This window comes from Sinohyriopsis cumingii, chromosome 4, assembly GCF_028554795.1.
Source record: "Sinohyriopsis cumingii isolate HCF-2022 chromosome 4, ASM2855479v2, whole genome shotgun sequence".
Classification (NCBI taxonomy): domain Eukaryota; kingdom Metazoa; phylum Mollusca; class Bivalvia; order Unionida; family Unionidae; genus Sinohyriopsis; species Sinohyriopsis cumingii.
In genome coordinates, this window is record NC_142964.1 from 28978907 (window position 1) to 28993039 (window position 14133).

Genomic DNA, 14133 nt, shown 5'->3' on the forward strand with positions numbered 1-14133 from the left:
TATGTGAGAAAGCTTGCCGGTAGCTTCTCGTAGGTCGGTGGTTCTTTCCGGGGTTTTCGTGGGTTCTTCCTCCACCATTAATACTGGCCGCCATGTATAGCCTATCTTGTGCTGAAAAATGGTGTTAAACCCTATAACAACAACAACAACAGGGCAGCATTTATCATTAAGGACTGCTAGCTTGCTAGGATTGAGTACACCCACTCTTCTAGACTATGGGAGGGATGGGAAGCTCCCTCCAAAGAACAGCACTGTCATACTCTGCATAATTTCATATTATGAAGTATGCATCTGCCCCCACCTCCCACTGCCACCCACCCACTTTGTGGGAGGGTCAGTATTTTCCAGGTACTCAAGGTCAGATGATTAGTAATTTATGCAACATCAAGAGGGTAAATACATTGTTCTAGCTTTTTTGGTTCTGGGGAAAGTTATTTCCATAGATCTGTATTGCCATTATCTTTAGGTGACCAGTCACCAATCACTTGGTACAGACAGACCATCAGTCACCAGGTACCTCATACTGGTAACTAGTCATAATATTTCTCACTAGTCACCAGCCAGAATTCTGGTCACTGGGCACCAGACACCAAGCATTAAGAACATTAGGGGTCAGAGATCTGATCAAACTACCCCCTGCCTCCACATTACCTAATTACTCAACTACAGAGACAGAGCTGGCATTAATGCAAGCTACTGGGAAATAAGATCAGACCGATGTCCTCTCATTTTCCATGTCCCCTTTTAGCCCTTTTGTGGAGTTTCCCTTGTCAAAGGAGACATCATCCTGTACCTTCAAGGATGTACAGGTACTGAGGTTTAAAGATCCCCAAATGTTACTCAGGAGAGGTCATCATGGGAGGAAAGGGTTAGTTCCTCTTCCACTAAGAGGCCTAGGAAGGATGAGAAAATTTTGTCCTTCAGATAAAGTACCAATTAGTGATATTATGGTCATCATCTTTACTTGGTACATGCTATGGTCATCATCTAAACTTGGTACATGTTATGGTCATTATGTAAACTTGGTACATATTGTGGTCATCATGTAAACTTGGCACATGTTATGGTCATCATGTAAACTTGGTACATGTTATGGTCATCATGTAAACTTGGTATATGTTATGGTCATCATCTAAACTTGGTACATGTTATGGTCATCATTTAAACTTGGTACATGTTATGGTCATCATCTAAACTTGGTACATATTGTGGTCATCATGTAAACTTGGTACATATTATTATGGTCATCATCTAAACTTGGTATATGTTATGGTCATCATGTAAACATGGTACATATTATTATGGTCATCATCTAAACTTGGTACATGTTATGGTCATCATCTAAACTTGGTACATATTGTGGTCATCATCTAAACTTGGTACATGTTATGGTCATCATGTAAACTTGGTACATGTTATGGCCATCATGTAAACATGGTACATATTGTGGCCATCATCTAAACTTGGTACATGTTATGGTCATCATGTAGACTTGGTACATGTTATGGTCATCATGTAAACTTGGTATATGTTATGGTCATCATCTAAACTTGGTATATGTTATGGTCATCATTTAAACTTGGTACATGTTATGGTCATCATCTAAACTTGGTACATATTGTGGTCATCATGTAAACTTGGTACATATTATTATGGTCATCATCTAAACTTGGTACATATTGTGGTCATCATGTAAACATGGTACATATTATTATGGTCATCATCTAAACTTGGTACATGTTATGGTCATCATGTAAACTTGGTACATATTGTGGTCATCATCTAAACTTGGTACATGTTATGGTCATCATGTAAACTTGGTACATGTTATGGCCATCATGTAAACATCGTACATATTGTGGCCATCATCTAAACTTGGTACATGTTATGGTCATCATGTAGACTTGGTACATGTTATGGTCATCATTTAAACTTTGGTACATATTATGGTCATCATTTAAACTTGGTACATGTTATGGCCATCATGTAAACATGGTACATATTGTGGCCATCATCTAAACTTGGTACATGTTATGGTCATCATGTAAACTTGGTACATATTGTGGACATCATGTAAACTTGGTACATATTATGGTCATCATTTAAACTTCTTACATGTTATGGTCATCATGTAAACTTGGTACATATTATGGTCATCATATAAACTTGGTACATATTGTGGTCATCATCTAAACTTGGTACATATTGTGGTCATCATCTAAACTTGGTACATATTATGGTCATCATATAAACTTGGTACATATTGTGGTCATCATCTAAACTTGGTATATGTTATGGTCATCATCTAAAGTGCATTTTGACAACTCTTTATGCCTCTGCAATTTTTGTCATTACCGAATTATTGCCCTTTTTGACTTCCAGCTGGAAGCAGCTTTTTAAGTCAAGTCAAACTACAAACAACAAAGATCCTGATCTGCCATAGTATAATGCACCTGCAGATCAGGGTCTATGTTGATTGGTCTACTGAATACTCCTAACAAACTGCACAGACCCAGATCTACCAGTGCATTATGTGATGGCAGATCTGGGTCTGTGCAGTTTGCAGTTGGACACTACTTATACATGAGTAATACATGACATATTGTCATCATCTTTAGAATACATACATGTTGAACTCACACAATTTTGCAAGAGTTGTGCACCGTTTTTACCATAGATTCACTTCCATTATGAGGGTATGGGGAATGATTCCTGGCTGGTGGGGTATATTTACTTAATTGCTGACAATTCTTTAAGTTACGTGTTTGTTTAGTTATGCTAAACACAGTTTATATCTGAAGTTCCTTCCTCCAGGTTAAAATTATGCTTTGTGTTTTAGCTTCCTGTTTAGCTGTACTGAGTAGTGTTGATTGTGACGATGAACATTCCATATATATATATATATATATATATATATATATATATATATATATATATATATATATATATATATATATATATATATATATATATATATATATATTGTTATGGGTCTATGCTCTTTAAATAAGAAATGGAAAAGAGTGAAAGACAACAATTTTGTAAAATTTAACAAATATATTTATTTTCCTAGAATCCAAAGTGAAAATGGGAAAAAAAGGAACTTTTGGTATTGTGAATTAAAATAATCCAAGAATTACAGAAACAAGTCCTAGTAATTTAAAGTCCTGAATAAAATTCAATAAAAGTCCAGAAAATATCATAAACTGAAGTTGATGACATGTTTATGGTAGCTATTGAATTGTTGATGTGTCAACAGTCTTTTGTTGAATCACAGACATATATTTCTAGGTTTTAATTCAGTATAAATTCCAGTGATTGTCTCTATCCAAGAATTTTATCATAGCACTTTTGTACTACCAGAGAAAATAATCAATAATTTGAACAACAAAAACAAGATTCTAACTCAAAACTTCTGGACAGAACATATAATACAACTTAAAAGTTCTAGAAGTTAAAACTTGAATGACCAAGTCCTCACAATCGCAAGATTATGTAGTTCTCTACTTGACTTCAGGTCACAATTAGCATTTTCTATTAAAAAAACATTACCTAATTGAAAATAACCTTCTAGAATGATCCTGATATTTACAAAATTAAAACCATCACTGTAAATTTCACTTAGGAAAGTCCAAAACCCTAACCTAGATAAACATATTTGCTTCTTCTGTTAAATAAAGATCCTGATATCAAGCCCATAATTAGAGAGAATAATTTAGCTATGTATTAGTTGTTTACAATGAATTTAGATGAAAAGAAGAAAAAATAAAATAAAATAAAAATTATATATATATATATATATCACAGAGAGAGAGAGAGAAAATTAAAATACCCAGTATACACCAGACAGAACAGAAAGTGCTATTCCTGGATTCCTATTAAAGAATGCTTGATGATAGTAGGAAGAATTATTATTTTAATATCATTTTTTTGTTTGTTTGACACTATTTAGATCAGAAAAAGACTTTATTGTCCACAAGCAAGTTTAATTGTATTCAGTCATGATCCTTTCACAGATTAAATCATTATAGTGGGGGATGCATATAATGTTACCATTAAATAATAAAAATATCCATGTAATAAATATTTATGCTTTTCTTTTATTGTTTTCTAGTATTTTACTTCTATACACAAGAAACAACTGGGAGAGCTAAATCAATCGTTACAATTTTGTATAGTTCCCATCCTTTTTCGTGACTGACATTTTACAGGCTTGGTAAAAAATTTACTGTTTGCAGTGTCTGTGACCAGCATTTTATGACTGTATTTCATATATTCACTTTCAAACTAGTTGACATAGACATGAAATTGCATAAACATCATACCCCATACATCTCTCTTTGGGTCAGTATGGGGCTATCAAGTTAATTTGTTTTCGTGTTTTGATTCTCATGGGAAGGGATCACAAACTCATCTTTGTTGGTGATAAAACAGACATATCTGTTGAAACATAATTAAATTTCCACAAAGCCATTGCAGGCAACAACATGGGTAATTTATTTTCATTAAAACACAATAATAGTTGTCACAATGCAATTTGTTGTAATTGTTGTTGATTAAGAGACAAGCAGATGTGATTAGAGGTTTGAGAGCTCAAGCAGACGACATTTTAGAAGCGCATGACATGTCCACAATCGTCCCAGCTTGCCTGAGTATGGGTCTACTCAACCATGCCATTTGCTAAAATGCATGTTCATCTCCTTGAAGTACTGGCTCCAGATTGACTGATTGATTGATTATACACATCTGTTTAAAGATCAGGCATGGAGACATGGACCGTATTATCTTGCCCATATATCTGTGGTTGCATGCAGGAAACCACACTTCCATGCACAGCTCCCTTGGATAACTAAAAATCATTGCTCAGCTTCTGAACTTTCATAAAACTATCCAAATTTATTTATTATAAAAAAAGAAGGAATTTTAAAAAAAAATATTTATAGCCATCTTTCCATACTTATGTGCTACAGTTGTAAATCAATTTTTTAGCCTCTTGTACATGCATAGGCCTTTTTATTGTGGTTTTATAGGATGTGGTGATATTTTGTATCACATATTCCACCATTATGATACATGCACTGATATCACTTATTGATTAGTACTATAGAAACAGTACACATTTCCTGTAAATGTAATTTATTTGCACCAGTATTTAAGTAACAGTGCATTGCTGTGAAACAATGACTGGTGATTGGATACCCTAAAGTCTCATCATAAATTCCATCCTTTTCTCATATAATTTGTCTGGTTAGTAAATTTTCAGCCAGGGGGAGTATTTTTTGGATGATTTTTCTTTCGTGTGGCTGTTTATCTTGTAGTTCTAAATTTGGATTTTTTAAAAACCAATTTCATCAGATTGTCTGCAAAAGAAATTAAAAGTTCCTGTCTTATGACCCAGGTTAGCCACACTAAGGCAAAATTTTCATGCTTTTACTTTCATTCATGCTGGACACTGTCATAATTGTCATGCCTTTACTTTCCTTCATGTTGGCCACACTAAGACATAATTGTCATGCTTTTACTTTCATTAATGTTGGCCACACTAAGGCATAATTTTCATGCTTTCACTTTCATTCAAATTGGCAACACTAAGGCATAATTTTCATGCTTTCAGTTTCATACATGTTGGCCACACTAAGGCATAATTTTCATGCTTTCACTTTTATTCATGTTGGCCACACTAAGGCAAAATTTTCATGCTTTTACTTTCATTAATGTTGGCCACACTAAGGCATAATTTTCATAATTTCACTTACATTCATGTTGGCCACACTAAGGCATAATTTTCAATGCTTTCACTTTCATTCAGATTGGCAACACTATGGCATAATTTTCATGCTTTCACTTTATTCATGTTTGCCACACAAAGGCATAATTTTCATAATTTCACTTATATTCATGTTGGCCACACTAAGGCAAAATTTTCATGCTTTTACTTTCATGTTGGCCACACTAAGGCATAATTTTCAATGCTTTCACTTTTATTCATGTGGCCACACTAAGGCAAAATTTTCATGCTTTCACTTTCATACATGTTGGCCACACTAAGACATAATTTTCATGCTTTCACTTTTATTCATGTTGGCCACACTAATGCAAAATTTTCATGCTTTTACTTTAATTCATGTTGACCACACTAAGGCATAATTTTCATGCTTTCACTTTTATTCATGTTGGCCACACTAAGGCATAATTTTCATGCTTTCACTTTCATTCATGTTGGCCACACTAAGGCATAATTTTCATGCTTTCACTTTCATTCATATTGGCCACACTAAGGCATAATTTTCATGCTTTCCCTGTCATTCATGTTGGCCACACTAAGGCGTAATTTTCATGCTTTCACTTTCATTCATGTTTGCCTTGTTCACTGATTCGTTTACGTTTTTGTGAAAATATCACATAAATAGGTCCCTAATGGAATGTGTAAATAAACACTCATGAATAAATTCAATGCCTAAAGAATTATACAAATAATTACAATAATTAATTTATCAATACATAAAATTCTGTTTAATTCATGCATTAATGTCAGTTTTTAAATGAATTGATTTAGAAGCTATATTGCCTGTACAAATTGTAGCTCATTTGCAAAAATTATTTTATTGCAAACAAAAAAAAGAAATAACTACTCTCACTTTTTCATTTTACTGGTAATTGAATTTACATACATTCAGTATTTACAGTATAAATGATGCAATATTTCAGCAATAAAGAACTTAAGATGATGCCATATTTCAGCAATATCTATAGGTATGGGAAAAGAAGAACGATATATGAAGCCAGATTATGAAAATTTATGAGCAAGGGGAGAAAAAAGAACTATAGATGCCTTATAATAACAGTGTCTATAAGCAAGAGAAAAAAAGAACCATATATGATGCTTTATAATAACAGTCTATAAGCAAGAGAAAAAAGAAGTACATATAATGCCATATAAACAGGCAGCTGTTTGTACCATTTTTATAAGTCTTTGGTATGACTTGGCTAGGGTTTGAACCTGCTAGCACCCTCATCCCAAGCAGATGCTCTAACCACTAGGCCACTGGGACGGTTTGATACAAGCAGGGTGAAAATTGAACCCCAGATGATGCCATATAACAACAATATCTATAAGCAGGAAGGGTGGGTGGGTGGAGAACTACATTTGATACAATATGGCAGTGGTGTCTATAAACGAGGGGAAAAAGAACTACAGATGATGCTATGGTGCAACAGTATCTATAACAGGGATGGGGTGGGGCAGGACAACCAGTGATAAAAACGCTTGTCCCCAAAATCTGTATGATCCTTTTTGTGTTCATCAGTTTTATAAGCTAAGTTAATAATCATAATTATAAACAGCATGAAAGATATACATACACTTTTATCCCAAAATTACAATGCTACCACAAAATTGAGCTGATATTTCAAAAACCTTTTTGTTGTTTTTTTTTATACAAAATATTTGATTTGATTAAGTATATATATTTTCAGTCTTTTTCAGGTCTGACACTTGGGTTATCATTAACCATAATCAGTACCTAATGCTGGTAGTGATATGGCCTCAGTCTTTTTAAGGTCTGACACTTGGGTAGTCATTAACCATAATCAGTACCTAATGCTGGTAGTGATATGGCCTCAGTCTTTTTCAGGTCTGACACTTGGGTAGTCATTAACCATAATCAGTACCTAATGCTGGTAGTGATATGGCCTCAGTCTTTTTAAGGTCTGACACTTTGGTAGTCATTAACCATAATCAGTACCTAATGCTGGTAGTGATATGGCCTCAGTCTTTTTCAGGTCTGACACTTGGGTTATCATTAACCATAATCAGTACCTAATGCTGGTAGTGATATGGCCTCAGTCTTTTTAAGGTATGACACTTGGGTAGTCATTAACCATAATCAGTACCTAATGCTGGTAGTGATATGGCCTCAGTCTTTTTAAGGTCTGACACTTGGGTAGTCATTAACCATAATCAGTACCAAATGCTGGGGGGCCCCGAGTGGCAGAGTGGTCTAAAGTGCTCTCCGTTATGGATCACTGCCATTTCTCCTCTGTCTGCATGGGTTCAAGTCTTGGATTCTGCCAGCGTGGGTATGTGAGAAAGCTTGCCAGTAGCTTATTGAGGGTCGGTGGTTCTTTCCGCAGATTTCCTGGGTTCTTCCTCCACCATTAATACTGGCCGCTATGTATAACCTATTGTGTGCTGAAAAATGGCGTTAAACCCTACAGCAACAACAACAACCTAATGCTGGTAGTGATATGGCCTCAATCTTTGTCAGGTTTGACACTTGGGTAGTCATTAACCATAATCAGTACCTAATGCTGGTAGTGATATGGCCTCAATCTTTGTCAGGTCTGATGCTTGGGTAGTCCTCAACCATAATCAGTACCTAATGCTGGTAGTGATATGGCCTCAGTCTTTGTCAGGTCTGACACTTGGGTAGTCATTAGCCATAACCAGTACCTAATGCTGGTAGTGATAAGGCCTCAATCTTTGTCAGGTCTGACACTTGGGTAGCCATCAACCATAATCTGTACCTAATGCTGGTAGTGATATGGCCTCAATCTTTGTCAGGTCTGATGCTTGGGTAGTCCTCAACCATAATCAGTACCTAAATGGTGGATGCTGGTGGTGATATGGCCTCACACAATAATTCTTTTTCTTCTATGTTATGTATAATCATTCAGCAGTAAGCCACTTTTACTGATAGGCCTCTGTTGCATTCTGCTACACATTAACCCACCTTAGTTCAATCAGTTCTCAAGGCTTCTTCATCGGTTGTTCTTTTTTTTTTTGTTGTATTACTAATGTAAACAAACTGACGTAGAGGAAGTAACTAAACAGTTTCTGCTTGACGAAGAAGATGGGACATTTTTTTACATCTTACTGTTTTCATTAAACAACAAACAAATGCAACTTTCCATACAATTTCATATAGCCTCAGATCTGCCCTATTACAACAAGTAACTTTATCACATAAGTCACTGGCAGACAGACCATACAGAGTGTAATTTCTATCACATAAGTCACTGGCAGACAGACCATACAGAGTGTAATTTCTATCATATAAGTAAGTCACTGGCAGACAGACCATACAGAGTGTAATTTCTGTCACATAAGTCACTGGCAGACCATACAGAGTGTAATTTCTATCACATAAGTCACCGGCAGACAGACCATACAGAGTGTAATTTCTATCACATCTTGTGATTGTGTCAAATTTGTAATGCTAACATCAAAAATAAGTTCCATTTTATTACTGCTTGTCTGCTATGTGAAGAAAATACTTACCCACCTTTGTGTATAAAAATCCATCTGTTGAAAACTTTAGGTCCTTTATACAAAATGATACTAGTAAAATTCTGATGACTAATTTAGCAATGTTTACTATAAAAATCTTAAAGATTAGAGAAATCGTTTTATCATCGACTCCTGCTACATAAGACCTTATATCAGTATCACAAATTTTGCTCCACATAAGTTTTAGTGTTACCATTAATTCTGTTTGATTACTGTGCATTATATACTTGCATCTCACCTATATCTGAAAAAAGCAATAATTATTACTTTCATGTATATTCTTATAAATACGATGTTCTTTTGTTACGCACTATAACAACTTTTGGTACTACTTGATGTATGGATATGTATCATGGGCCATTGGCCTGTATTACAAATAAACGCTATTATTATTATTATTATTATTATTATTGTTATGAATCGCCACATTCTATTGGCTCTTGTTGGTAACTATTTTTTATTACTAAAGTGGCAGCTGGATGTTTGTGAAATATTTGATATAAAAAGATACAAGTTGTGACAAAAAAGAAAACATTGATATACCTAATTATTAAAAGTACCAGAAAATGTGTCATGTTTGGTTTTCAGATTTGCTGCTGCTTTAGTATTAATATTATCTTTCCATGATTCATTGGTTTCCTCTCAGACTAAACCAGGAAGTTGTTTTCCGACTTTTTTTAAAGTTATTTTCTCACATGATATGTCATTTTGTTGGTCTATTCTTTACTAATATTTTGGTAAAAATCATTTTTTTCTTTCAGAAAAATAAATAATTGAATTTAATCAAGAACATATTTTATTCCACTCTAGTGCTTTTAAAAAATAATGTTAATTAATAGCAAGTGGACCTGCTACCTCAAAAAAAAAAAAAACTAATTGAACGGCATTTGGAGTGAAGTCTGATGGTGAAGTTTCTTATATCAGGTCCCCAATTAAGTCCTGGAGGAGTATAATAAGAATTCATTTTTTTGGGTCCCCAGTTACCGGTAAGTCATGAAGGAGTATAACAGCAGTTATTTTTATCAGGTCCCCAGTTAAGTCCTTGAGCAGTATAATACAAGTTTGTTGTTCTTGCTACTATATTTAAAAAAAATTCTGGCCTGGGTTTTTGCTTCAAAGGTCTGGTGTGCTTACATACAGCAACAAGATATTGTTTTAAAAAATGTGGCGTGAGGAACTGATATAATGCCAGTAGTACATACTCGAGGGCAATCGTTCAAATTATATGGGTTTTTTTACACATCCAGGAGATAAGCTTTTACACCTCTTTCATCTTGTGCTTTGTAGCCATGAAATGTTTAAACAATTGGGAAAACATAATAATCCCAAATATACACAGGATAGTCATGGATAGTGTACAAAATATCAAGTTCGGAAACATCCATTTTGCAGTTTTGGTGTGTGTGTGTATGTGTGTGTCTGTGTGTGTGAGAGAGAGAGAGAGAGAGAGGAGGGGAGAGATAGAGAGAGAAATCAATAGTGTCTATTTCAGGATGATGTGAGTGATATTCAAGTGGAAAGTAAAGAAAATTGAAAAAAAAGAAAGGGAATTACATGTGTATATGATATAAGTGTGTTTTTATTTGCACACAAGTAATGTATAGGGGAATGATTGATGATAATTTATATTATAGATTCAATCAAGTCAGGACCAAGCACGGACCTTGGACAGTTTCAATCAGAAAAGTCGTCATGATGCTGATAAAGATAGAAAAGGTGAGGATTGCTACAGAATGATGGGGTACCTTAATAGTTCATGCGAACACTGTAGACCTAGATAAGTCACCAAATTACACATCAAGACCATGTCTATGACAGGCCCTGTGCTAAGTCTGAAAAGTTAAGAGTGGATTGGAGGAATTGCCATACAGATTACAGAAAAATGTAAATTTCTTAAGAGGTGATGGGGTGGAGTGGGGTGGAGGATGGGTATGTAAATAAACCTGCCAATATTATGCATGCTTTTTGTGCCTCTAGTTGATTTTTAGTTGTGTTTTAGAAATTGGATTGAGTCCCACAGTCACATGTCCTCTGGTAGTAGTTAGGTGTGTGCTATATACAGGTGAACAGATATGGTACATACTTATGTGACATGGCCAGTATAATGTGGTGTACCAGTACAGGTAAACAGATATGGACTAGATATAGATGTGACATGGTCGTTATAATGTATTGTACCAGTATACAGGTAAACAGATATGGTAGATACAGATGTGACATGGGCATTATAATGTGTTGTACAGTATACAGGTAAACAGATATGGTAGATAAAGATGTGACATGGTCATTATAATTTGTTGGTAGGTATCAATGTGACATGGTTATTATAATGTGTTGTGTAAAGGTAAATAGAACCGCTCTGGTGGTCTAGTGGTAAGATTGCCCGCCTCAGATGTGGAGGTCGTAGGTTCAATCCCCGGACAAGTCATACCAGAGACTTACAAAAATGGTACTAACAGCTGCCTCACTTGGCGCTCAGCATTAAGAGGTTAGTGTTAGGACTGGTTGGCCTGGTGTCAGGATAATGTGACTGGGTGGAACATTATGCTACGTATCTGCGACTTGATGCCCCAGTGCTGGACATCATTATAAACTGCCATATTGCAGACTTTGTAGCGGTATAACTGATTTTCTTTTAAGGCTATGTTAAAAATCCAAATCACACGTTACAAAGGTAAACAGATACGGTAGTTACTTATGGGACATGATTATTATATTGTACAGGTAAATAGCTACAGTAGTTACCGATGTGATGTGGTAATTATAATAATTTATTTAAAGGTCTTAGATATGGTAGTTACTGATGTGACATGGTTATTATAATATGTACAGGTAAATAGATATGGTAGTTACCAGTGTGATGTGGTAATTATAATGTGTTATGTATAGGTAAATAGATATGGTAGTTACTGATGTGATGTGGTAATTATAATGTGTTATGTACAGGTAAAAAGATATGGTAGTTATCGATGTGATGTGGTAATTATAATGTGTTATGTACAGGTAAAATGATATGGTAGTTACCGATGTGATGTGGTAATTATAATGTGTTATGTACAGGTAAATATATATTGTAGTTACAGATATGATGTGGTAATTATAATGTGTTGTTGTAACAGTTATCAGCAAGGAGGCAACTGATCCACTGCCCCAAGTGGAAATTGACATGACATGCTGATCCTCCACTTTTTGTGCAAAGTACCTGGAGAAGATGCTATACCAGCAGAAGCTTACAAAGTCGAAGTCTCTCTTATGGCACACAAACTTACTGAACTCTTCCAATCTTTGTTGACTTAGGGAAACTATACCCTATGAGTTCAGTGATGCATTCATTCTTGACTTGTACAAGCAGAAAGGCAATAGACAATCATGTGACAATCATCTGGGCATCATGTTGCTGTCATTAGTTGCAAAAATACATCTGCTGAATTGCCTTGTGCATCAAATCAATCAGGGGCTCCTGCCAGAGAGTCAGTGTGGCTTTAGGAAAGGACAAGGGACCACGGACATGGTGTTTGTATCGTTAACTCTGAGAGAAATGCCAGGAACAGAACTCCAACCTGTACACAGAATTCATCAACCTGACAAAATCCTTTGACACAGTTATCAGTGGAGGCCTTTTGAAGGTCTCTGCAAAATTTTGGTTACCCAGAGAAATTCATCATGATATTTCAGCAGTTCCATGATGGCACTTGCTTTTGTCATGGACAATCAATAGTCATTTGAACCATTGCCCTGTTACCATTGGAATAAAGCAGGGATGTGTGTTGGGCCCAGATCTCTTTGATATGATGTTCTCTGCCATGCTTACTGATGCCTTTCTTGGCCATGTCACTGGGATAAACATCAACTAGCAGGCTGAGGGCAAGCTCTTCAGTCTGACGAGACTACAAGCAAAGAAAGAGTTAAATGTCTACAAAGCCGTTGTCATGCCAACCAAGCTATATGCTTGCAAAATCTGAACAGTATACAGGCAACATGCCAAGAAAATTAATCATTTTCCCATGTGCTGCCGGAGGAAACTGATTAAGATAAGATGGCATGGCAGGATCCCAGACACTGAGGTTCTCACATAAGCAGGTATTCCAACCATCCACACTTTGCTGTAGAAATCACAGTTCAGATTGGGTTGCTATGTCACTTGCATGCAAGAGGAGAGACTACTTTAGATCTTCTGCAGCAGGCTGAAGGTGGGAATGTGAACTCATGGTGGTCAGAAGAAACACTTAAAAGATTCTCTCATGTATTTCCAGAAACACTTCAGTATTGACCCTGAATCTTGGGAAGATTACACACAGGATCACTCCACCTTGCTGAGTCTCATCCATACAGAAGCTACAGTTTTGAATGGAACAGAAATGCAGAGACAGTGTAGAAGCACAAGCAGCAAAAATCTCAGATCTGCATCACATCCTCTATTGATCAAGCAGAGTCAAGCAGCAGCATCTTTGAAGTGTGCCACAGACAGTTCAGAGCACAAATTGGCTTGATCACATACTCAGAGAAAGCAAACCAGTTAATAATGTCATAGTCCTTTTCAAATTTGAAGGACGAACAACAATGTGTTGTTACTGTAGCTCTACAGGTCATACATGCACCAAGTTTTTGTCTTTAAAATCCACTGGACAAATAAATAGGCATTATTTGATATGGTCTGTGCTACTCTAAATAGTTCTGTGAGGGGCAGTGGTGGTTGAATGTGATGCATATAACATGTATGCACCCTACATATGGATATAGATAACACAAGTATGTGGACATGTTATTATAATTACACATATTTGTACCTCTGCCCCCCCATCCATGGATATATAAAACATGCATGTAGACATATTTACATATGT

The 14133-nt window shown here is 35.6% G+C and overlaps 1 protein-coding gene across 3 annotated transcripts in view; it reads left to right on the top strand.

Annotated features, from left to right (window-relative positions):
* LOC149800866 (centlein-like) overlaps nt 1–14133 on the top strand; it is a 233089-nt gene that overhangs the window by 95032 nt on the left and 123924 nt on the right. For all 3 annotated transcript variants that reach the window (XM_089954882.1, XM_089954881.1, XM_089954883.1), the window contains exon 7: nt 10924–11005. In XM_089954882.1, the coding sequence (XP_089811008.1) occupies nt 10924–11005 (82 nt within the window). The remainder of the gene's footprint in view (nt 1–10923; nt 11006–14133) is intronic.